A 26295-nucleotide genomic window follows, 5' to 3' on the forward strand; every position below is an offset into this window, starting at 1 on the left:
GGAAGACCTCTGCTCATACATTTTTGAGTTGGGGCATTGCTTCCATGACTAGATGCTGGAAAGCCCTGCCCCTCTGTTCTTGGCAGGCTGGAGAAGCCTTTGGTTAATTCTGAGGGGTGGGCCAGGACGGTGCCCTCCCTCCTACCCGTAGGAAGGGGCTTAGAGCAGAGATCTCCCCTTGGTTCCCACCGCAGAGAAGTCTCCCCCCCCCCCCCCCCGCCTTTTTCTTGGAGTCCCAGGACCCAGTTCCTGGCCAGAGAGCCAGGGGGCTCACCGGCCAGAGGCAGCACCCCCATGGGGCCAGCTGGGACTCGCCCTTGCTTGGGGGGAAAGGTCTGGTCCCTGGCGTGGGCTGGGCCCCTTCCTGGCAGAAGGTTTTCTCACCAGTGAGATGGGGGTCCATCTGAATCCGGTCCCGGTGCCAGCAGCCGGGAAACTGCTCACAGACCCAGCCATTTGGGGGAACAGCTGACGTGATCCCAGGAGGGGAGCAGTGGGGGGCTTCTTGGCTCTCTGTGGAATACTCTGCAGCCATGAAACAGCACAGTGAATGCTTGGGAGCCATGTGGGGAAAATGCTTTTTATGTAATGTTGAGTTAGAAAAGGCAGGAAGCAGAATTATCTGTGTTCTCTGATTGCAAGGAAATTAGAAAGGGTACTCAGTACTACTTCATGCTTAGTACTTCCACACTACAAATGGAGGAAAGTCAGGCAAGAGGAAAGAACACTCGGTTAGAGGTCAGACCACGCTGGGTTCACCTCTCAGTGCTGCTCCTTGGATCTGCAGGAAGTGTTTTCTCCTGGAAAATGCAGATGAGAATCCTGTAGGTGAAGATCTGTTGTGAGAATTAACTACAACCATGTTATCAAAGGCTTCCCTTGTAGCTCAGTTGGTAAAGAATTTTCCTGCAATGCAGGAGACCCAGATTCCATCCCTGGGTCAGGAAGATCCCCTGGAGAAGGAAATAGCAACCCATTCCAGTGTTCTTGCCTGGAGAATCCCATGGACAGAGGAGCCTGGCAGGTTACAATCCATGGGGTCGCAAGAGTCGGACACGACTTAGCAACTAAACCATCACCATGTTATCAAAAGGTTTCCCAGGTGGCTCAGTGGTGAAGAATCCACCAGCCAGTGTAGGAGACGTGGGTCCAGTCCCTGGGTCTGAAAGATCCCCTGGAGAAAGAAATGGAAACCCACTCCAGTATTCTTGCCTGGAGAATCCCATGGTCAGAGGAGCCTGACAGGCTACCTTTCATGGGGTCACAAAGAGTAGGATACGACTTAGCGACTAAACCACCACCACCACCATGATAGCAGCAACAGCCGGCTCCAGACATGGCGCGTAGTGAGAGCTCAGCCGATGGTGTTTCTGGAATAAGGGCCAGTCAGGGACAACGCAAAATGTATCATGAGTTAAGGTGAGAGTGTGGGGGGACGGGAATTTTCTCCTTCTCCCCAGACTTCCTCTAATAAGGCTGTCGTGTTCACTGCTGTGACTTAAATAATAAAGTGCAGGCTTTCTGTTGACATGCCCGGACTGGGGTGTTCTCCGAGGCCCCCAGGGTCCACGCCGTCTGTTTCATGGGGAAGCTGCTTCCCCTAAGCTGACGCGGGTGTACAATTTAAAGATCGCTTCATGTTGTTCTTTTATTTTAAGCAGTGTCAGTTTGTGTAAATAACACATCCTCTTACAGACTTTTTCACTCTGGTTTTCTTTATCTCCCATCAGGACTCAGGCCTCAGAGGAGGAGGGAAAAATAGTGTTTATCCCTCATTCCCTGAAGGAAGCTGGATCTTATAATCAAAATTAAACAAATACGTAAACTTCCCTGGTTTCTTGGCTGCCTTTTATCCTAACATATAGCTGGTTTAGCAGGAAACTTCCCCTTATAGTACAAGGCAGCATTTCTCCTGACTCCAGCATCCACTGAAATCGCCAGGCCACTCTGAAGGGACATCTACTCAGGGTCCCCAAGCCAGTTTCGTAAAGCAACTCTGATGAAGAGATAAGGTCAGAAAAACAGATAAAAATCATCAAATAAGGGCGGCCTGTGGTCTTTCGTGCTTTTGATTTGTGGTCCTATTTAATGTTTCCTGGAGAGTCTGCCAGCCGCGGGGAACTTGGAGGGAGTCCGGTCTCTTGGACACTGGAGGACGCTGCCATCCAGAGTCAGGTGGCTGGCACAAGGCCACAGCGGGCGTGGAGAATGCAGGCTCTACTGTCCTGGGCGGCATCTCCTGACAGTTCACACCGGGCAGTATTTCTCCCAGCTGCTTCACTTTTGTCCCGCGGGTATTGCTGTCCAGCGGGCCCTTGCTTTCATCCTTGTAGTTCTGCAGATGGCCCACAGCCTGACCCTGTGTGCACCCTCCTTGCCGCCTCAGGGACCTTCCCTAACAGACAGTGCTGGCCTGCTCTGCCAGAAGCCTGTGGCTCCCTCTGCCCATGCTGTGTACTCTGAGCCTCCCCGGCGGGCATTTAGGGCCTTCCCATCTGGTCCCCATGACGTTGACTGCACCCTCACCCCTCAGCCCTCACCCCTGCAAAGCAGTGGCTGCCTAACCTCAGATGCTTTCTGCTACACCTTCCATAGGACTAAACCTTCCTTCCAGGTCCAGCTTGCCTAACCTCTGTCCTTATTGCCTGGAGTGTTTCATCTCCTCCCTTAACACCTGGCTCTGTGGGCATCACCCCCTGCCCCCCAGCCCCTGGCTAAATCTGGGATCTCCTCTGGGCCTGATAGCCCCCGAGTCCCAATGCCTAATGTGGTCTCTATTGTTATTATTGGTCCCTAATGTTCATGTCTGTCCACCTGTGTGTCTTCTCTTCCGTGGAAAGACTCAGATCTCCACAAGGGCAGGATTGTATCCTCACCTCTGCTCCCTCAGTGCTTCACTTCAGCAGATATATCTTCAGAAAAGATGGACAGATGGGTGGATGATGGATGGATGATGGACCGATGGATGAATGAGTGGATCGATGAATGCACTGATGGATGGCTGGATAGATGGATGGAAGGATGGTTGGATGGATGGATAGGAAGATGAACAATGGATGTATGGAAGGATGGATGTAGATGGAAGATGATTGGATGGATGGATGGATGGATAGGTGGGTGGATGCATGCATGAATAATGGAGTGAGCATCTTGCCTGCTGCCCTCATACACCTGTCCAGTGCTTAGCAGACCCACCTAGGGGTACAAGGAATCAATAGGTGGCTTCTTGCTTCCCTCTCTACATCAGGGATCTGCAGCTCAGTCATTCTGTCTATCCTGTGTTAATTCCTAAAGGGCAGAGAGAATATGGTAAAATAGCTCAAAAGGCCGATGGAGGTCACACAAACGTGGCTTCAGTCGCAGCTCTGCCTTTAGCTAAGCCTCCTGTGTGACTTTAGGCAAATAACTCAACCTCTCTGAAACTCCATGTCTTCATCTGCATAATGAGGTTAATGGTCATCCTTAACTCAAAGGGTTATTATAAAGATTAAATGAGGAAATGCATGGTAAGTAGCCAGGCCAAAGCTGGTATTCCATACAAGGTAATTGAATGCATGGTAACTGTCAGTCAGAACAGTTTTGTTTGCAAGTATCAAAAACCTAGCTCAACCTGGCTTATAAGCAAAAGAAGGCTCCCCTACCTGAAAAGTTTACAGTGATCTGATTGGCCAGGCTTGAGGCACACCCCAGTTTCTGAGTTGGGATGAGATCAACCCCCTAGTTGGAGAGAAGCTAGATCTCTCCTCCGTGTGGAGGAGGAGGGAGGGGCAGCACGTGCCCACAGGGCTGCCCTGCATGGGAGCCGCAGAAACCTGGACCTCATTCACAATAGGCCAGGGCCTGTGGGAGGTGGTGCGTGGCCAGCACCCCCCATCCCCGCCCAGGGCTCTCCTTACCCTCCTTGGGTGGGAGTGACCGCTGACATTCTGCCTCCCTGTGTCAGGGGTAGTTGGCCAGAAGAACCCACAAGGAAGGGGTTCCTGCCCAGGCCCTTAGTGACCTTGAGATTGGGCGGGTTCCTTCTCCCTCTGTGGACCCATTTTTTTCATCTGCAAAATGGACTTATTCAAGGAGATGCTCTCCAAAGTCTGCTCTAACTATAATAAAGCCAGCAGCTGGCATTTATCAAGTACCTGATGTGTGCCAGGCCTTTGCTGGGCACTGGAATCACAGATGATATAGACAAGCCCCTGCTTTCCAGGGTCCACGCCTGGTATTGCCCAGCCTTTCCTTGCCACTTCCAGTATCCATCATAGAACCAAGACACCTTTTTAAAATTTTTGTATACTTTTAAAATATAGTTTAAGCTGTATTTATTCTATACAGCTTAAACATCCAAAGCAAATACGGTCATTCGTCAGTATCCTGGGGGCAGGAGGATTAATTCCAGGACCCCCCACAGATACCCCAACTCTGATGCCCAAGTCACTTATATAAGATGGTGTAGTATTTGCATATAACCTACATGCATCCTTCCTTATACTTTAAATCATCTCTAGATTACTTATAATACCTAATACAATGTAAATGCTATGTAAATAGTTATAAATACAATGCAAATGCTATGTAAGTAGTTTCCGATTCACAGCAAATTCAAGTTTTGGTTTTTGGAATTTTCTGGAATCTGTTTCCCCTGAATATTTTCAATCCGTGGTTGGTTGAATTCAGTGACACAGAGCCGGAAAACGTTTTTTATTTCTCTCATGAAAAACTAAAACCTCCAAATCTCTACTACCTTACCTTCAAAACATATCCAGAATCAGACCCCTTCTCACCACATTTACTCACAGCTCCCCGCCCCATATTTGAGGCACCATCGTCTCTACCCTGGAGGAATCCCACAGCCTTGTCCTAGCCCCTGGCTTACTTGCCCAGACCCCACCCCGCCCTCCTGCCCCCCCCCACCAACAGTCTACTCTCCACCCTGTGGCCTGAACTTTCCTACCATTTCTTTGCTCTGTGGCTGCTGCTAAGTCGCTTCAGTCGTGTCCGACCCTGTGCGACCCCATAGATGGCAGCCCACCAAGCTCCCCCGTCCCTGGGATTCTCTAGGCAAGAACACTGGCGTGGGTTGCCATTTCCTTCTCCAATGCATGAAAGTGAAAAGTGAAAGTGAAGTTGCTCAGTCGTGTCCGACTCCTAGCAACCCGATGGACTGCAGCCCACCAGGCTCCTCTGTCCATGGGATCTTCCAGGCAAGAGCACTGGAGTGGGGGGCCAGTGCTCTAAATCTCCAATAATGTCCCGTCTCACTCAGTGAAATGGTGAAAGAAAAGACAGACCACAACCAGAGGATCTCTTTCCCACCCCACCCCCACTCCCCACCATTCCAGCTCTGCTGGAATTTCCAGCTCTGGTCATTCCCTTCCACACCGAACCCAGTGACACGATTCCACCCACACGGGCACATTCCCACCTCAGGGCCTTGCACTTGGTGCTACTCCTGCCTGGAATGCTCTTCCCCCAGTACCTTTAGCTTCAGGTCAGCTCAAAGTCACTCATCAGAAGGACTTCCACGGCGATCCAGTGGTTAAAACACCACACTTCCATTGCAGGCGTGCAGGTCGCATCCCAGGTCAGGAAACTAGGATCCCAGATGCTGAAGGTATGACCAAAAAGTAGAAAAAAAAGTCACTCGTCAGAGGCCCTCCCTGGAAACTCCTGTCTGGCATAACACTCCTTTCTGCCCCCTCCTCTGACTGCATCCCACCGGGTATGTCTTGTTTATTGTCTTGCTTTGCCCACTGGAATGACAGCGCCGTCCAAGTGGGAACCTTATCAGTCTTGGTGACAGCTGTGTTTCCATTGCCTAACATGGCACCTGGCACTTTCTGGGTGCTCGCTAAACGTCTGTTGAGTGGATGAATGACTGAAGTCCCGAGGGTTATTTTTTCCTATTTCCTCTTGCTTTCCTGCTTGTTATTTGTCTTCCGTGGGTCAGTGGCTTGTGTCTGGAGCAGGAACCCCTGCCTCGGTGACCGGGGCCTCCATCCCCTCAGGCCTGGGGAGCCGGCATTCTCATTGCCTGTCCCTCTTCGTTTCCTCCTGTCCTCACTCCCCAGAACTTCAGTGTTAATGGAACCCCACGATGCCACCAGAGCACAGTGAACCCCAGGGCTGGTGTGGGAAGCCCTGCAGTGGGCTCTCATTCCCCGTGGTCGTCATTCTACAGACTGTTGTGTGCCAGGGGCTGCCTGTACGTTGTGAGCCTTTGCCTTGAAAATTGTCCTCAGCTGCTGTTGTGAGCAAGCACCAGAGACTTGTGCAGTAATCACCCACCTGGCTACCTCCCAGGCTACCGGAGCCTCCCAGGAGCTGCCCCCTTGATGGAGGAGGAAAGCTGGGAAGGACGATGCCCCCACCTCCAGTCCAGGTCACCCTGGTTTGTGGCCAGCAACCAGATGCTTTGTAAGGAGACTGTCCCAAGTTTCTCCAGGGTCTTCAGGGCACAATCCCCATAGAAATGAATTACGAAAGGTGTATGTTCTAGAAAAGCCAGCCTTGCTTATAAAGAATGCCTTCCTCTTCTGTGGGTAAAGGGGAGGAGAAGTCAGAATTCTGGCTCGGGGGTCCTTTGGAACTCAGTATTACACTCATGTTATTGGTTGCCTATTAAACACATGCTCTGTGCCAGGCAGTCTTCTAGGAACTCACCCACATGATCTTTTAGCAGCTGTGTGAGTTACGCTGATGTTCCCATTTTACGGGCAAGGAAACAGGCTAGAGAAGTGACTGGGTCTGCTGTGTGTCGCACAACCAGGAAGTGCCAGAAAACTGAGATTCCAGGCTGTACTGGGGATCCCAGGAGGGCCCCCAAATTGCCTTTTTAATAAAAATTACACAGAGGAAAGCAGCCAGACACCTTCCACTACTCTTCAAGAATCCAAGGCTGCTGTGGCCTTTAGAGGGACTTTGCAGTCCAGAAGTGGCTTTTGGAGGAAGCCTCTAGAAGCGGCTTCCCTAGTGGCTCAGCTGGTAAAGAATCCACCTGCAATATGGGAGACCTGGGTTCAATCTCTGGGTTGGGAAAAATCCCTGGAGAAGGGAACAGTTACCCACTCCATATTCTGGCCTGGAGAATTCCATGGACTGTATAGTCCATGGGGTCCCAAAGAGTCGGGCACGACTGAGCAACTTTCACACACTTTCTAGATGTGGAGGGTTTTGATGGGGACAGAAAAGTCAGTTGGCCCCACACTGGCAGTGGTGACAAGCTCACTGGTTTGGCCCGTCCGCCAGTGAAACGGCTCTGAACAGTGCTTCACTGGACGGACAGACACCAACCCCTGCTCTTCGCTTATCTGCGAAGGGAGCAGAGTGAGTTTGCTGTAGCAGTCCTGGGCAGTTTGCAGTGACTGAAACTTGCGATTACAGGTCAAATTAAGATGGAATTTAAAAACGACATGATTACAGACAAATTGGGGCCACAATGTCGTCAGGGGGCCTGACCCTCCTGTTTGTCTCTTCCCGCAGAGTCCAGCCCGCCGGCGCGCCTCCTGGCCACCCGGCCTTGCTGCGGCCCCGGCCCGGAGCGGCGCCCGGTGCTGGGCGAAGCGCCGCGCTTCCACGCGCAGGCCAAGGGCAAGAACGTGCGGCTAGACGGCCACTCGCGCCGAGCCACGCGGCGCAACAGTTTCTGCAACGGGGTCACGTTCACGCAGCGGCCCATCCGGCTGTACGAGCAGGTGCGGCTGCGCCTGGTGGCCGTGCGCCCGGGCTGGAGCGGGGCGCTGCGCTTCGGCTTCACAGCCCACGACCCGTCGCTCATGAGTGCCCAGGACATCCCCAAGTACGCCTGTCCTGACCTGGTCACGCGGCCCGGCTACTGGGCCAAGGCGCTGCCAGAGAACCTGGCGCTGCGCGACACGGTGCTGGCCTACTGGGCGGACCGCCACGGCCGCGTCTTCTACAGCGTCAACGACGGCGAGCCCGTGCTCTTCCACTGCGGCGTGGCGGTGGGCGGCCCGCTCTGGGCGCTCATCGACGTCTACGGCATCACGGACGAGGTGCAGCTCCTCGGTAGGCGGTGGTCCCCACTGGAAGGGATATAGGGTGGCCCCGCCGGGACCAGGTAGTGGGCCCTGGTGCGCATGAGGGTGGCCCCGCCGGGACCAGGTAGTGGGCCCTGGTGCGCATGAGGGTGTGTTTCTTTAACTTTCACGAATACCCAGGGCTCCCTTTGCCAGGCGTCTTCTAAGCAGTTTACACATTTCCATTCATTTATCTCTGGCAACAACCCACCATCCCCGTTTTACCGATGAGAAGACTGAGGCCCGGAGTGATTAAACTATTTGCCTTGCAAAACCTGGATGGGAGTCCACACGGGTGTGGCCCAGAGTCCACGCCCGGTCCAGGCCCCTTCACTTGCTCCTTCACCCAGCGGTGTGCTCACTCGCGGGCTCATTCTTTCGTCCGTTCCTGTGTGTGTTCCTTCACTCCCTTGTTCACTTGCTCATTCATTCATTGATGCAAGCATTTATTCCTTTGCTCACTCATTCATATATTCACTCATTCATATATCTGTTTATGCATTTGCTCATTTATTCACTCACAATCCACTTCCTCACTCAGCAGTCAAACCCATGACCTAATCTTCCAGCCCCTATGCTGCCCAGGTAGTGGACAGTAAGTATCATCTCAAGGTCCGTGGTTAAGGGGGTCAGGGTCCACTGGGGATGCTCAGGCAGGTAAGTGTGGCCCCGGCTCCAACAGAGGAGGAGTGACTAATGCTGAAGTCCTGGTGGTGAGAACTCACGGGATACAAGTCTGTTGCCCTTAAGACCCTATTTCTGTCTCTTTTTATTTTATTTTATTTTTTTGGGGGGTCTGGGGTCTCTCTCTCTTTTTAAAGGTTTTTTAAAGATGGAGGTAAAATTCCCATAACACAAAAGTAGTGTCCAGTTTCGTGGCATTCGTCATACAGGTTTGGCAACCATCACCTCAGTTTAGTTCCAAAACATTTTCATCACTACAAAGAGAAATCCATACCCATTAAGCTGCCGCTCCCATCCTCCGCCCAGCTCTTGGCCTGCTTTCTCTTTGTGACATTAGCTCTTGAACTCAGGTTGCACGTGAGCAGCCCAGCCTCCACTTCTGGGGGAGAAAAAGGAGAGCAGGTTTCTCAGGGGACACAGCCTTATATGTATTTATCTGCAATGAAAGCACAGATCTAAAGTTTGAATTTTGATGGAGTTATACAATGGCACACCACTCCAGTACTCCTGCCTGGAAAATCTCATGGACGGAGGAGCCTGGTAGGCTGCAGTCCATGGGGTCGCTGAGTCGGACACAACTGAGCAACTTCACTTTCACTTTTCACTTTCATGCATTGAAGAAGGAAATGGCAACCCACTCCAGTGTTCTTGCCTGGAGAATCCCAGGGACGGCAGAGCCTGGTGGGCTGCATAGTCCAGTCTGTGGGGTCGCACAGAGTTGGACACGACTGAAGCGACTTAGCAGCAGCAGCAGCAGCATACACAGTACACCATAAGCCAAGTTGCTGCCTGCCCCTTTAAGGCAGCCCCCTCCCCACCGGGGCAGCCACTGTTCCGACGTTTCACCATAGACTGTTGCACCACTACTTGAGCGTCACATAAATGGAACCATGCAGTATATGCATTTGTGTCTGGCCCCTTAACCTCAGCACAAGGTCTTTTGAGATTCATCCATGTTGTTACTGTATCAGAAATGTGTTCCTTTTTCATTGCCCAGGAGTATGCCTTGATTTGGATGGAGTACAGTTTGTGTATCTGAATATCTGGGCAGTTTCTGGTCTTTCAGCCCTGCATCCTGAGGGAAAACCCTGGCCCTGGGCTCCTTGCTGCCCCCGGCACTGCCCACACCACCATTGGGCAGGGAGGGGAGATGCATGCATTCGGGCCCCAACTCCCCAGAAGAAGAAAGGCAGCAGAACCGAGCAGCTGGGAGGAGAGGGGTGGGAGTCACATGGATCTCTGCCGCACACCTGGCTCTCCACTTGCCAGCTGAGTGGCCTTGGCCAGGTGACCAAACCTCTCTGTACCTCAGTCTCTTCATCTGTAAAATGAGTTCATGATAGTACCTACCTCATGGGAGTGTTAGCAGGGTGTATGAGATGGTGTATGAAAGGGATGCCGCATGAAGCCTGGCACATGGAAGGCGCTCAAGAAATAATAGCTAAGAAATGAGAATCTCTGCCCGTCTGCACAGGCGCTAAGGCATATGTCTGAAATCCAGGCTTAGGCAGACCAAAGTATAAGTAGCTACCCATCCTCCAAGCTGGGGCCTTACTCGGGCATTTCAGCCGTGTTCCCCCATGCTCTTTTCCATGGAAGGTTCTGGTATTTTACCTGCAGGAAATGCAGGTTTCTAAAAACCTCCTCTAGATCCCCTGTCTAGACCCCACTCTAGACCACTCTTTTTTGAAGCTCTTTATTCCTATGGAGCGGGGAGACAATCGGGCCTCATTCACCTGCTCCTTCAGGCAGCCCAAGTCTTGGTACCAGCTGAGAAATCACAGCCACTCCGTAATCAGCACAAGTGGATTAGGATTTAAAAAAAAAAAAAAATACAAGTTGGAAGCAGCCTCTCCTGATGCCTTAATGAACTGAACAGACCTGTGAGGAGTCGTGGATCCTCTCCTCCCTGCCTTTACTGAGCCTCTCCAGCACCCCACACCCCTGGGAGGAAAGGAGAGGGCCCATGGAGCACCAGCGTCAGGGGGCAGACGGGAGCCTCCGTTTTCTAATCTGCCAGTGGTGCCCACGATGGGCGGCTGACGCGGGGCACCCAGCACTGGTGTCGTGGGACAATGTTCACAATGACATGCAAGAGGGAAGATGAGATCGGAAAGAATGCCATCCACGGGGGAAGGGAGCATAGGTGAATCTCACTTCCTTCTTTATACCTCTCTGAGTTATCTTTTTAATATATATGGAAAGGGCTGATATTGCTTTTACAAGCAGAAAGGGCAATAAAGTTATTTTCCTTTCTGAAGGTTATATGAGATAATGGAGAACTTACTGACATGTGATCGAGGCTCAATAAATGTTTCCTTCCCAGGGAAAGAGCAAATTGACATTGGTTATATCAGGGTGAAGGGGTTATGGGTGTTTTTATTTTCTTTTTTTTCCCTCTCCCAAGTTATCAACAATGATTTATAATCAGAAAAAGAAGTTATAATAAAATAAGGAGGCAAAGTAGTCACGATTCTGTACGGTTTGAGTCCGGGCAGTAGGCACTCAGCTGTTGCCAGCACAGCGCAAGAACCACAGAAATCCCACCATAAGTGGGGTCCCTCCCTCCCAGTTGCTGGAAGAACTGGGCTTCTGAAGGTGGTGTCCACTGTACCGCCTGGATCAATAAGAGGAGGCTCTGGCCTCCTTTTTCTCATGAGGAACAAGAAGGTTAACACAGTTCCTTTAGAGTCTTAGCCGTGAGACTCCAGAATAGGGACCCCTCATCCCCGGCTCAGGCGGCGCTAGCAGCGAAGGATCTGCCTGCAGAGCGGGAGACACAGGTCCAAACCCCAGGTCCAGAGATCCCCTGGTGAGGGAAGTGGCAACCCACTCCAGTCCTCTTGCAGGGACAATCCCATAGACGGGGGAGCCTGGCGGGCTACAGTCTGCGGGGTCACAAAGAGTCAGACATGACTCAAGTGCAGCGACGTCCATCTGTCCCTCCCTCGCCTCTCTCGGGTCCCACTGGATACAGCCTCAACACCAACAAGCTACAGCAGCCTCTGGGTAAGGCTGTCGGGTTTAGGATGCCCAGTTACACTTGAATTTCAGAAAAATGATGAATAATTTCCTTAAGTATATCCCAAGCAATTTTGGGGGCGTACTTAGAATTTGGTTTTTTAATTTTTATTTTGTATTGGAATATAGTTCATTTACAAGTGTACAGCAAAGTGATTCAGTTATACGTATATCCATCCTTTTCCAGATTCTTTCCCCATATATTACAGAAAACTCGGTAGAGAAGAATGTGTTGTTTATCTGAAATTCAAATGTAACTTTGCTTCCTATACTTTATCTGGCAGCCCTCACCTGGGAAGTGTCCTTCTCATCTGATGGAATGGGGGTGCCCTGTATTCACCCTGGATCTTGAGCCAAAATTAAGTCTCAGAAATAAAAAGGGATTCGTAGTCCTTGCCTGTTTCTTTCACATGCTGGAATTGTGCTTTCAGCCCAGCATCCTGCGAGGGGGTCCAACTACAGCAGAGAGCACCGCCTCTCTGTGGCCGGACCCGGAGGTTCCCCTTCTTGTGATGTTCAGTCTTTCCTCAAGATAGGGTGACTTAGCCCCTTTTTATTTATTTTTATAGTTCCACTATATATTACAATTATTTTTTAAGTAGATAAATGAAGATTTTTAGTTGGAGTTTCAGTATCAAGCTCTCAAAAATTAATAGGATGGATATACAGAAAAGTAGGAGGATGTAGCAGACCTGAAAAGCACCGTGAACCAGTTCAACATGATTAAGACTTATACACTTTTCACGCAAGAGTAGGATACAGATTCTATTCAGGTTCCCATAGACTGTAAACTAGGAGACCCTGGACATAAAGTACAATAATTTCATGGTCTAAAAGTACTGAAATCAGAGTCTGTTCTCTCATCACTGTGGGTTCATGTTAGAAAGACTTTCTTGATGGCGCTGTGGGTAAAGAATCCACCTGCAATGCAGGAGACAAGGACACAGGGGTTTGATCCCTGGGTCAGGAAGATCCCCTCGCGGAGGAAATAACTGAGGCCCTTCTAGATGAGCAGTCGAGGGCTTGGAGAAGGGAATATCTTGGTTTGAGAGTGACAGAGCCAGGATTAGAGGCCAGGTGCGTCTCCCTTTAGTTTGGTGGTCTCAGCCTTGGCTGCATATTGAGGTCGCCTGTTGAGGGGCGTGGGGGTCGTGCCTCTCAGAACTCCACTTTCCAGGCTGCACCCAGGCCAATTAGATCAGAACCTGGGGGTTGGCTCCGGGCATCCAGACTTCTTAAGGCTCCTGGGGTGATCCCCGGGTGCAGCCAGGACTGTGATCACAATGATCCTCTCTGAACGAGCGCCTGTTCCTCCTCCCTTTCTGGTACCGAGTTCCTCAGACCTCTAGTTCAGGGCATGGCAGCATCACACAAGCTCCTTCTCTTGTTTTGACTTTTCTGCTTCATCTCCAATCCTGACTCCCACTCACACTTTCCCCTGCCCAAATAAGCACCACTCTTGATGTTTGGCGTAAGTCCTTGAGCATGTATTTTTAAAAAATACATAGAGCTATTTTGTATGATTGGCATGCATAGGTGGATGGCATCGTGCTAAAGATCTTACTGTTTTCCTTTTTCACTTGCCCCATTTTAAGATTTATCAGTGTCTGTCTGGTTCCGTGTTTCCTAACTGATGGATACCTGGGTTGCCCCCATGCAGACAGCATTACTGGAAACATTCTTCCCCAGGGCTGCCCTGTGGCTGCTGAGGTTACATTCTCTGGGGCACTGATCAGGATGGGCTTACTGGGGCCCAGAGTGGTCTATCCTGAGAGCCTGTGATTTCCCTGGATGCTCCTCTGGACCAAAGAGAAGGAGCAAATTACTTTCTGCTGAGTCGAGCAGTTCTGGGACCCAGGAGAGGAAGGTTCAGCCAAGTCATGCACACTTGTCCCCCCTCTCCTGGCTCCTTTTCCTCTGAAGAAGCCCTTTCCCCGAGCTCTGGAGTGTAGGCCTCATGCTGTCCTGGGGTGGCCCTGTCCGTCTTCCAGGCAGCTCGGGAGTGGTCCACATCAGGGCCGCTGCCCAGTGGCAGAATGCTGGTCAGACTGAACATAGGCCACCAGCCCAAGGCCATGGCATCACAGACTGGGCTTCAGAAACCTTTGCTTTCAAGAGATGGAAACTGGTTCAATCTCACTGAAGCAAAAATAAAGGGAATTAATGTCTCATGGACTGCAAATTCCAGGAAGCAGCTGCTTGTTAGCCTGGCTCAATGCAGGGGCCCGAGGAATAGCACCCAGAATATTGGCCTGCCTTTATCCCTTTTCCTGTCTTTGTGTCATCCTCCAGCAGGCTTTCCCGTTGGGATGGGGGCAAGGCCACCAGTTCCATATCTCGTGAACTTAACAAGTCTAGCAGGAAAGCTGCTGTGATCTCAAGATCTGGCCTCACTGATCTCCACGGCCAGAGGGATGAGCTAGAGGGACTGGCCAAGTGAAGGCTCCCTGCTCAAGGTACTGAATGGAAATGGGGCGGGGAGTAGTTCCCTCTAAAGAAAAGCTGGTGCTGAGACCAGAAGCAGCAGGGACTGGATGCCAGAAGCCAGTAACAGCAGCTCTCCAAAGGCTTTATATGGGAGTTATTAACCAACCTTGAAAGCCGTGAGCCCTTCTGTTAACTTGCTGGACCTACTCAGCCCGGGCACCATGCTGAGGGCTTTACCTGGTGATGTCCTCCAGTCCTCACAAGAACCCCGTGAAATAGGAAACAGTTTTGTCCCCATCCGCACACCCAGCATGGATGGATAACTTGGCCAAGGTCACCTAACGGTTGGTGGTTCCAGAGTCAGTATCTGTTCGTTAGGCTTAGGAACAAATTATGTGATAAAGACAAACGTGTCGATCTAAATCATGGCCTGCTGGTCTGAGTGCATCACTCCAGATGCTGCAGATGAGGAAACTGAGGCCCAAAGAGGGGCAGGGACCTGCCAGCTCACCAGTGGCCATGGGGTGATAGGGTGTGGCCCGGGACGCAGAGAAGTGCCTTGGCGTGGGATCTGTGAGCACCCGCATCAGGCTGGCGGTAGTGGCTGCTGCTGGCTTGATCTGGCCTGAAGGGGACCCGCTCAGAGCAATGGGCGTCGGTATAGTTTCCTTTACAAACAGCCCAGCCCAGCGCCCAGCCCCACCCCCACAGTCAGGCCTCTGCCTGGCAGGCTGGCCTGAAGGCTTCTTTCCCCGTCAGGTGTGGGATCGCCACTCTGTGGCCATGTCCTGCTAGGGGCCCTGAAGGCCCACTGTGTGCCGGGTGCAGCGCTAGGCACACGGTTACTCTTTCTACAGCTCTGCCCTCCGTCCTCCCCACAGGCCTGTGAGGCAGGGGTGGGGCTCCCCACACTGCAAGGGGAAGCTGAGGCCACAGCCAGCACTGCCAGGGACCAGCCGAGGTCTGTCTGTCGACCTGTCCAGCCACCTTTGGGCGGCATGCAGAAAAGCACAGGCTCGGTGCCCGACATCCTCACTCCGTCTCGGTCCCCAGCACCCTGCCTGCTGCCTGCCCTCCCGCGCCCGTGGTGGAAGGAGCTCTGCTCCTGTCCTCTCTGCCTGTTTAGGGACATTCTCTGGTCATTTATCCCTTTCTCCAGCCTCCCGCTCCCGCTCCACAGAACCATCCCCATGAGCAGACACAGGGTTCTGGTAGCTCCCATCTTTAAAGAAAATGCCCTTGACAATCTCTTCCACTGGCTACTACCAATTTCTCTGCTCTCCTTCAGAGCAAAACTTCCTTAAAGGTGTTGTCTATACTGCCCCCTCCCAATCCCTGCTTCAGCTCAGCCCAGTGAAATTTAATTAAAAAAAAAAAAAAGTTGAATGTGAAATTAAAAAGACACAAATAGAAAGCAACTTTCTTTAACACTGTACAAAACAGTATGAGTAGATCCCAAAGGAAATGAAACATTATCACCTTTACACCCCCCTCTGACTTCTCATAATTACTATTCAAACAATAGAAAGTATAGCTAGCAACTTAAGAACAGGGAAGGAGACAAGCCCCAAACCCTCTCTGACCATGTGTGTTCTACACTGCGTATCGCTGTGCTTCCAGACCGTTTCTGCTGTTTCTGCACTGGCACAGGACTGCAGTCGTGGGTAAAGCTGAACCTGCTTAGGAGCCGAGGGAGACAAGAAACGGTGGGTCCGTAGCCTGGTGTATCGTCCATTCAGACAGTGGGGCAGGTACCAGCCGGTAATTTTTAGGTTCTGCCAACAAGGCTTTCTCTTGAAGTTAAACCAAAAACAGCTGCTTATATTCCCAAGGCTTTGTCGTATGTGCAGCAATGGATGGGTACCGAGGAGGTTCAACACTTGATCTCTACCAGTTACGCACAGTGATCCGATCTGGCCTGACTCACCCCACGCCCCAGCTGGGTCAGTGTTAGCCCTTCAACTTCATCTCCTCCTGGCTACGGCACCCTCAGGTGCTATGAAGAAAGGTGTTCCCAGCCGCCATAGTAGCACACGGGAAGCCAGTGCTCGTGGACCACCAGAAACCCTTCTCCCATCTTAGGCAATGTCTCCCTCATGTACCAAAATCTGGCTGCAGCAGAGCTGTCCCCACTGCTCCGTGGGCTTCGGCCTCGTGCTGCCAAGCCCAGAGCGGTCGTCCCCATTCTCTCACCAGGCCTCACTCCTGCCCCAGGTGACCTCTCCCGCCTCGCCACCCTGCTTCTGGCCCCAGGCCTCCAAAGCTCCTGGTTCTCCTTCCACCTCCTGCACCTCTCCTCCTGGGCCCACTTGCTGGCTCCTCCCTGCCTGGCTCCACATGCTGAAAGCCCCAGCATTCTGTCCTAGGCCCTCTTCATTCTCTTTCCTTCTCACTATTAAAGTGTCCTCTTACTTAAATATGCATGGAGGAAAGTGCATACACAACTGTACAGTTAAACAGCTGAGGCAAGGCCATTTCTATTTCAGTTCAGCTCAGTTGCTTAGTCGTGTCCGACTCTTTGCGACCCCATGGACTGAGCACGCCAGGCCTCCCTGTCCATCACCAACTGCCGGAGCTTGCTCAAACTCATGTCCATTGAGTCGGTGATGCCATCCAACCATCTCATCCTCTGTTGGTCCCTTCTCCCACCTTCAGTCTTTCCCAGCATCAGAGTCTTTTCCAATGAGTCAGTTCTTTGCATCAGGTAGCCAAAGTATTGGAGTTGCAGCTTTAGCATCAGTCCTCCAATGAACATTCAGGACTGATTTCCTTTAGGATGGACTGGTTGGATCTCCTTGCAGTCCAAGGGACTCTCAAGAGTCTTCTCCAACACCACAGTTCAAAAGCATCAATTCTTTGGTGCGCAGCTTTCTTTATAGTCCAACTCTGACATCCATACATGGCTACTGGAAAAACCATAGTTTTGACTAGACAGACCTTTGTTGGCAAAGTATTTCTTTTTATCTCCCCTTTCTCCAGATGGTCTGAGCTTGTCATTGGCCCTTGAATCCCATGTCTAAGCTGCTGGCTCCCAAATCCATATTCCCAGCCCTAACGCCGCCCTTGAACTCCAGACTTGCCCTGCCCACTCACATCTCCTCCTGGCGTCTGAAGAGGCTTCCCACACAGAGCACATTCAGACAGCCGTCACCGTGGATGGCACCACCCACTTGGTGAATCGGTCCAAACTTCAAGAGTCATGCTCGATTTCTCATCCAGCACCCCTCCTGTGAGACTGTTCTGGCACGTCTGCCTCCAGGACACATCCCAAAGCGGTCCTTCTGACACACTGAAGTGACTGGGGGGGTGGTCCCTTGTCTCCGGTTCTTCAGTCCTCATTTTCATCTTCACACAAAGATAGTTTCTCTCGTGGCATAAATTCTGCTTTACTGCTAGGCCCAGACATGGTTGACCTGGGAAAGCCGGGAAGAAGGGGAGGAACTGAACTCCATCGCAGACCAGAAGCAGGCCTGGAGGTGGTTTAGAGAGTGGGAAGTCAGGGCACCAGCCCAGCTAGTCCAGCCTCCACGTGCCGCACCTGGGACTGCTGCTCTGTGGCGGTGCTTGGCGGATGATCGTGGAGGGAAGGGGTGCCTGTTGGACGCTTCCTTAGGGAAATCAGGCCCCCTGGGGGCAATAGCTCCAGCTGGCCTGGGACTGAGTCCCCGTGCTGGGCAGCTCAAAGAACAACAAGGATAGCTACATTTGGGGGCAGTATTACTAGTATAAAGGAGCCTGGCTTACGAGTCACATAGCCTGAGATGGAATCCCATTTCCGTCAACTCTGGCTAGGTGACCTTGAGTAACACTCTACCTCGCAAAGCCTGTGTTCTCCCACTGTGAAATGTGCTTGCATGGGATAGTGGTTAAGGATTGCTAAGGATAATGAATGCATGGAGTTGCTTCTGACTGATGCTTAAGTAAATGGCTGTATATACTTTCACCAGGTCCAGAGAGCGGGTTTGGAGTCGAGTCACAGGTTAGAGCCAGGCAGTTTTGATAAGCTTCCTTGGTGGTCTCTTGATGTGGCTGGATTTCTGCCTGTAGCCACCTGTCAGATGCTCCACAGGGAATCTTTGATAGGTAGATTCTCGTGTCAGGCGTAAGCCAGCACTCTGCCATCCTGGGCCTGTCTCGCCCAGGGACAGCGCCTGATGGGGACACAGCACCCTGAATAACGCAGGGAGACCCAGCCTTCCTGAGGGACTCCTGGGTGCCAGGCCCGAGGGGAGGTGCTGTCACACACTCTGATGCTAGCCTGGAAAACAGACCAGCGTGCACTGCCTCCGACTTCGCACACGCTGTTCTTTCTTCTGGAATGCTCACGCTCCACCCCCAGCCACCATTCCCTCAGCCTTTGTGTCTTGGCTCCAAGAGAGCTGTTCTGACCCATTCTCAGGCCCTTCTGACCTTTGATACACTCAGAGAATACCAGTTCTGTCACTGCCTGGATGCGGGACTTGGAGTAACTCACCTTGCCTCTCGGAGTCTCCAAAACCCCCTACTGGCATGTTCCCATTTTTCAGAGCATCGTGAGATGGCAGCTCTCACCTGTGATGGTGGCACTCGTCAGAGTTGGGAAGAAGAGTTAGTTTTCTGTCAGATGCTTCATTACCGTCTGTCCCTCCCACTGGAACGGGAGCTCTGTGCCTGCTTGTTGTCCTCTTCGCCCAGGGTCCAGCACACTGCTTGGCACATGGCAAGCACTCTATACATTTTGTTAGTGAGTGTTGAAGGAATAATGATAATCAACAGCTTTTGAGCACTTTGTGCCATGCTGTGCTAGACTCTACAAAAGCATCTAATTTAAACTCTGTAACACCATGGCTACGTGTGGAGGGCAGGTATCATCATTATTCCATTTTAAGCTGAGAAAGTTGAGATTCCAAGAGGTGAAGTGACTAACCTATAGTCACATAGTCAGGAAGGGCTGAAGCCAAGACTTGAACCTAAGTGTAGCCATCTCCAGGCCATGATCTTAATTAGGGTGCTCTACTGAAGAAAGGGTTCTTCTGTGGAGCTCTTAGGGGCAAGGAAGAAGAGCTTTGGGCATGGCCTCACAGGATGACTGTGGTGGGCAGGGAACCCTGAGAAAATGCATTTCACCAACAGGCTCACGGAAACATCCACTTGTCCTAAATGCTTTATCAAAAAAAAAAAAAAAAGAAGTGCGTGTGTTAGTCTACTCTTATTCATTTTGGGTTGTTGTTTTTTTATCTGATTACAAAATCAGTTGCTTTGTTGTTTGAGGCATTAAGTCATGTCCAACTCTTTGCGACTATAGCCCACAGGTGCAATCCTCTGTCCATGGGACTCTCCAGGCAAGAATACTGGAGCGGGTTGCCAATTCCTTCTCCAGGGGATCTCCCCAACCCAGGGATCAAACCCATGTCTCCTACATTAACAGGTGGATTTTTTTTACCACCAGCTCCTAGGGAAGCCCCAGAAAATCAGTATCTGTTCATTAAAGAAAAATGAAAACATCTGAACTCTTAAGAAGCAAATTTCTACCCAGAGACAATCACCCTCAAATCTCTATGTATTTCGTTCCTTCCTGTGCATCCCATGCACACATTTCCCACATAATTAGAACCAAATCATACAGTTTAGTATTCTTTGTTGTTCAGTATCACAGGCATTTGCCCACATTGTTAAATATTGATTGAAAACTTGATTTTTAAAAATATCGGGGGTTTTGATGATAAAACCTTGTAGTATACATGTTTACTGTAGAAAAGTTGGAAAATACAGAAAAATCTGAAGACAATTCCTCATAACCTTACCCACCTGAGAAATAATAACCATTAACATTTTATGTTTTCTAGACCTTGATTTCCTCTGCACATATAGTAGTACAGACAGATATAGAGACACAAGCACCAAACTAAGGACCAAACTGAAATCGTTGTTCTTCCTTCATGTTACAGGGAAACATCCTGTAACACAAGACAAACTCAAATGCCCACAGAGCCCAAGCAAGTAGCCGAGATGGGTGAAGGGGGCAGCTCATGGCCATGGGGAAAGGGAGCAAGCTTTCACCCACTGGTGACATGCTGGAATTCAGACCCTTGCGTTACCAGAACTGATTTTCCAAAAGAGGCTGCAAATCCAGTTTAAAGTGAAATATCCTGACTCACAAGTCTTGGCCATGAATTTAAAAAAAAATTTTTTTTAAAGACCAAGTGTTGATTTAACAAACCAACAGAAAGGGGGAAAAGAGACATCCATAGCTTAAAAGAGACCAATGACAATGAGTGGATTTTATTTGGATCTTCATTCAAACAAACTGGGAAAAAAGCATATTCTCACACACAATATGACAAGAAGTCTTTAAATTTGATACAGACATACTGAAATTTTTTAAGATAAAATGGCATGTCTAGGATTTGCTTCAAAATAGTAATAGGAGGGAGAATGATGGGGGCATCAATGAAACAAGATTGGTCATGAATGATAACTGTGGACTCTGGGGAAGAACCAATGATTAGGTATGTTTGCGATAATCAATTGTATGCATTTATTTTTTTCAAAAAGTTTAAAAAACAAAACCAAGGAAGAACACCAGTAGGCCAACCAGGCAGGTCTGTGAACCAGCATCAGAACCTGGAAGGCCAGTATGCAACCTCCGCCCTGTACATGGAGGGAGTTGTTCAGTCCCTCAGTCACGTCTGACTCCTTGCAACCCCATGGACTGCAGCACACTGGGCTTTCCTGTCCTTCACCATCTCCCAGAGTTTGCTCTAACTCATGTCCACTGAGTTGGTGATGGAGGGAGTCAGGGTAGGGAATAACATATGAGGCTCTCACCAGCGGTTCAGGCGTGCTTTTTGAAAATCATGTTCACGTTATGATTTAATATTTGAAAAACTAAAGAGAAACAAATATTTTTTCCCATGATATAAATGACAGAACACTAAGAAAATCTTAGCTGGAGTGGTCCAGTTTTAAAAGTTTGAGAAAACACTTTTTCTTGCTTCATTTACTTGTTAACAAGAATTATTTTTATCACAAAAACAATTTCAAACTAATTCTTTCTTTCCCTGATATCTGTTATTGACTGGCAGTCAGACCTAGAGATCTCATTCACTTCCTCATCTAATATACTACATAATAATGAAGGCTATCTGCCAAGCACTCTGCTAAGCCCTGAGACTTGGTGGTAAACAGACTGTCACAGACGCTGCCCTCCAGGGACTCACGGTGTAGGTGGGGAGATGATCAACAAGTAATCTACCAAAGCATGAAGACCTCTATTACCTGAATGACAAACACTTTTTATTTGCTTTTTTACTTAATATAGATCAGGAGCATTTTTTCATATTACTAAGTTACTCAAAAAATATCTTCATGACTGTGACTTTTTTAAAAAACTCCCCCTTGGTGTCCTGTTCTATAAAATGAGTCCCTTTCCTGCAGAAACCTTACACATTAAAAGTTTGAATAGCACCCAAGTATCGCGCTCCCTGCTGCAGACACAGCAGTGAGGACAGGCCTTCTTTCAGAGGCAGCATGAACTTGACAGCCCCGGGGTCCAGTCCTGACTTTGTCACCTGGTTGCTGGGCGACCCTGGTCATGTTCCCTAGCCCCTCTGTGCCTCAGCTCCCTTCTTTGCTGAATGAATGGTGGGTGGGAACAGTACACACCTCGGAGGTAGCATGAAGACTAAATGAGAATCTGTGGAAAGAAGCTTACTTGAAGTGACACCCTGTCAGAGTAAGGCCACAAACTCAAAGGGTTTGCTCCTTCCCTAGGAGCTTATGTACTCGTTGGGGAGGCAGAGAGTAGTGATTTTTAAAGGCCCTTTAAATCTTCAAAATCTTCGGGGGGGTGGCGGGGGGGGGGGGGGTAGGGAGGAGGAGATGCTGCAAAGGTGGAAAGTAGAAGAGAGTAAAGAGGGAGAGGAAAGGATGGAGGGATGCGGGTAAGAGGAGGAAAAAGGGAGGAAGGGCCTGGTCGCACCATCCCAAAGATACGAGGGGGCGATGCTTAATTCAAGTCTACGCTCCGGGAGATCTTAAATAAGGAAGGAAACAGGGAAGGAAACGGCGGGCCGGGCGGGGTGGGGCGCGGGGAGGTCACGGCCTGCTCTGCGGGCTCGCGCTCACCGCCCATCTTCTGCCCTCCTTGCGCAGAGAGCGGGTTCGCCGACACGCTGACGCCCGCGCGCCTCGGCCAGGCCCGCTTCAGCGCCTGCCTGCCGCCCAGCAGCCACGACGCGGCCAACTTCGACAACAACGAGCTCGAGAACAACCAGGTGGTGGCCAAGCTGGGCCACCTGGCGCTGGGCCGCGCCCCAGGCCCGGCCCCCGCCGACCACGCGGCCGCCGCCATCCCGTGCGGGCCGCGCGAGCGCCAGCGGCCCTCGTCGTCGCCGGCGCTGCTCGAGGCCGACCTGCGCTTCCACGCGACGCGCGGGCCCGACGTGAGCCTGTCGCTCGACCGCAAGGTGGCCTGCGCGCCGCGCCCCGACGGCGGCCGCACCCTCGTCTTCTCCGAGCGCCCCCTGCGGCCCGGCGAGAGCCTCTTGGTGGAAGTGGGCCGCCCGGGGCTGGCGGCGCCCGGCGCGCTGGCCTTCGGCATCACGTCGTGCGACCCGGGAGGGCTCCGGCCCGCCGAGCTGCCCGCCGACCCCGACGCGCTCATCGACCGCAAGGAGTACTGGGTGGTGGCGCGCGCCGGGCCGGTGCCGAGCGGCGGCGACGCGCTCAGCTTCACGCTGCGGCCCGGCGGCGACGTGCTCCTGGGCGTCAACGGGCGCCCGCGCGGCCGCCTGCTGTGCGTCGACACCACGCAGGCGCTCTGGGCTTTCTTCGCCGTGCGCGGTGGCGCCGCCGGCCAGCTGCGCCTCCTTGGTGAGTCCCCCGACTGCGCGTGCGCGGGGCTCGTCCCCGAAACCCGGCGCCGCGGGATAGGTAGCCGCTCCTGCGGCCGCTGAAGCCCAGCCAGCAGTCCCCCAGACTTGAGCGCTTAGCAGAACCTTCTGGCCTCCACTTAGAGTTTCCGATTCAGTACTGGTGGGCCCCCAGAAGATGCATTTTTAACCAGGGCCCTGCGGATGCCTATCCCTGGACCACACCCTGGGCATACCAACCCAAGTAACCCGCTGGTGTTAGGACCTGGCATTTTTTTTTCCCCATTATTATGCTTTATTATATGCATATTTTCACATTATATAGAGTATGTTACGTGCCAGAGATAAAGAAAATACAGCTACATTTAAAAGAGGAAAATGAGAATACCATCATCTACAGAAAATGGGGTGCAGGCTTGACCCACCACCTTTTGAGATGGAGTTTTGCATTCATTCATGCCACACATAAACACACAGTGCACCCCGCCTCCAGCTATGGGCCAGTCCGTGAGCTCCCAAGATGGGCAGGGCAGAAGACTGGTTACAGACCTTGGACCTCCTCACATCCTCTCTGGCACCCAAATGGAGATTTGCACGGTGTGATGTTCGCTACAGCAGAGGGGCTTCTCCAGCTTGGTGGAGCCGGGCTGGTGTTCAGGGAAGGCTTCCAGAGAGCATAACTCTGTTTTCAAGTTTTAGAAAGTCCAAACAATGACAGAAATAATGAACGCTTCATATGTCACGTCATTCAGTTTTATCCTCCTGATACCCCTGTAAAACCAGTATCATTCTCCATGAAGATGTCTTCCGTGTAGAAAGGGAGCGATGACCCGCATCGTGCGGTTGTGAGGATAAAATGATGTATACAACGCTTTTAGCATGTGCCTGCCATATGCAGCGTGTTTAGTGCTACTTAGCATTAGTAACGACAGTGACGTGCTGTTTAACTGAGGACAGAGCAGGAACAGGGTGGCAGTGGTGGTCATTTGGTTGGTTTGGGGTTTGTTTAAGGGACCATCAGATATAGTCATCATTTCATCCTGAAATAAGTTGCCCGAGTTCCCACTGGGGCTTTGCAAGAACTAAGCCTAGAGTCCTTCTCCCTCTCCCCAGCACCCCTGGGAGAACCAGGATGAGCCTTTGAGTGGTCAGGAGGAGAAGAGAGCAGCATTCAGAGGCCAGAGACTTGCCCTCCTGATCCCTATCTGACAGCAGCCCTGGTGCTGTAATCTGCCTATCAGTCCTCTAGTAGGGCGCAGAACGGGGTGTGTCTCTTCACATCAGAAATAACCATTATTTCCTGAACCAACAGTTCAGGGAAGAAAACCCATCCACGTTGAACACTAGTCAGGAGTCTTGTAGTTGCAAGTAACAAAACCCCACTCACAGTGCCGTAAGCAAAAGGAATTTGGGGAGTACCCACATACCTTAGAAGTCTGGGAGTGTATTGGATGGATTCAGGAACAGCTGGATCTAGGTGTTAAAAGTATGTCATCAGGATTCTACTTCTCTTTCCATCTCTAAGCTCTACTTTCCTCTGTGTTGGCTTCCCTCTCAGACACACCCTACAGCACCACACTTTTCCCTCGATGGAATGGGTCCCTTCTTTCCTAGCGGTGCTAGTGAAAGTCACAGAATTTGGGCTTGCAGGCTTTGCTTGAGTTTTGTGCCCTTCACTGGTTAAGAATCCACCTGCAATGCTGGAGACCCTGGTTCAGTTCCCAGGTGGGGAAGATCTGCTGGAGAAGGGATAGGCTACCCACTCCAGTATTCCTGGGCTTCCCTGGTAGATCAGATGGTAAAGAATCCACCTGTAATGCGGGAGACCTGGTTCAATCCCTGGGTTGGGAAGATTCCCTAGAGAAGGGAATGGCAACTCACTCCAGTATTCTGGCCTGGAGAATTCCATGGACAGAGAAGCCTGGCAGGCTATAGTCCATGGGGTTGCAAAGATTCAGACACAACTGAGTGACTTTCACTTCCACTTTCCCTGAACCACCATTGAGACCAAGGGTAGAAGTTCTTTCTTATTGGCTTGGCCTGGATCGTGTGCATGAGGGTGAAGTAGTACCTCCAACAAAATTCCAGTGCTGTTTCTGAAACAGGAATGGAGGTCAGGCAGACACAGACCAGATGTCTACCCCACTTGTGCGATGCCATCAATTCTTAGCAGAATCCTACACAGTAGCTCTTGTTCTCCATTAGATCCATGAGGAAGTGAAGGTGCAAAGCAGTAAAGAGCCAGGGACTAGCAGAGCAGCGCCCACCTCCCATGTCCCTGATGGATTCTCTTTGATCTCAGGAACCCTGCAGTCCAGCCCTGCGACCACATCCCCGTCAGGGTCCCTCAGCGGCTCCCAGGACGACAGCGACTCCGACATGGCCTTCAGTGTCAACCAGTCCTCCTCAGCATCTGAGTCATCCCTGGGTAAGGACGTGTGGACCCTCGGGGGTGCAGGGAGATGGGCTGCACTGGTGGCTGTGCCAGCCCTTCCTGACCTTGCCCCCAGCTCCGCATCCTCTCCTGGAGGAAGGAGAAGCATCTGGATGTGGCGTTCCAAAGGGTGATTACGGTGCTTGCTGCTTGGGGGTAGGAGCATAGGAAAAGGAGAAAAACTGAACTCCGTGTCTCCCAGAGTTATCCCCCTTGGGTTCTGTCTGCCCTCGTGGGGTTGCCCAGCAGAGCCCACCTGGGAACCGCGAGTTGAGGTTTGCCTGTTCTCCCTCCCTGCAGTGACGGCACCCAGCTCCCCGCTGAGCCCACCGGTGTCGCCCATGTCCTCCCCGCCGGAGCTGGGGGGCGGCAAGAGCAGCGAGTGCACCGTGTGCTTCGACGGCGAGGTGGACACGGTCATCTACACGTGCGGACACATGTGTCTGTGCCACGGCTGTGGCCTGCGGCTCAAGAGGCAGGCCCGGGCCTGCTGCCCCATCTGCCGGCGGCCCATCAAGGACGTCATTAAGACCTACAGGCCGTAGCCTGGCCCGCCCACGGGCCGTGGCCAGAGCAAGGCCAGCTTTCTGAAGCCCACCCCCTGGGCCAGGCAACCACCATGGCCGCCAGGGAGCCCAAGGGCACTGCCATCTCGCCCGCCACCCTGCAGTGGTGGGCACGGCGTGACAGTCATGGAGATGAGGCCCCCGGGGGCCCGAGTTCAAGTGAGGGTTGCTTCTGGCCTGAAAGTGCTGTGCCCCCAAAAGGCCGTCCCCCGGTGGTCTCAGCTGGGAAACTGTCCTGTGTGCAATGCCTTCTGCTGGGGTTGGTTGAGTGTGTGTGCGAG

General features: G+C 51.6%; 1 protein-coding gene across 1 annotated transcript in view; it reads left to right on the top strand.

Moving 5' to 3' along the window:
* Positions 1 to 26024, top strand: part of NEURL1B (neuralized E3 ubiquitin protein ligase 1B) — a 30638-nt gene extending 4614 nt beyond the window's left edge. The window contains exons 3-6 of the mRNA XM_052659363.1: positions 7474 to 8019; positions 22296 to 23015; positions 25317 to 25442; positions 25749 to 26024. Of these exons, the coding sequence (XP_052515323.1) occupies positions 7474 to 8019; positions 22296 to 23015; positions 25317 to 25442; positions 25749 to 25993 (1637 nt within the window). The 3' untranslated portion in view covers positions 25994 to 26024. The remainder of the gene's footprint in view (positions 1 to 7473; positions 8020 to 22295; positions 23016 to 25316; positions 25443 to 25748) is intronic.
* The last annotated feature ends 271 nt before the right edge of the window (positions 26025 to 26295 follow it).

This window comes from Budorcas taxicolor, chromosome 20 (genome assembly GCF_023091745.1).
Source record: "Budorcas taxicolor isolate Tak-1 chromosome 20, Takin1.1, whole genome shotgun sequence".
Lineage (NCBI taxonomy): Eukaryota > Metazoa > Chordata > Mammalia > Artiodactyla > Bovidae > Budorcas > Budorcas taxicolor.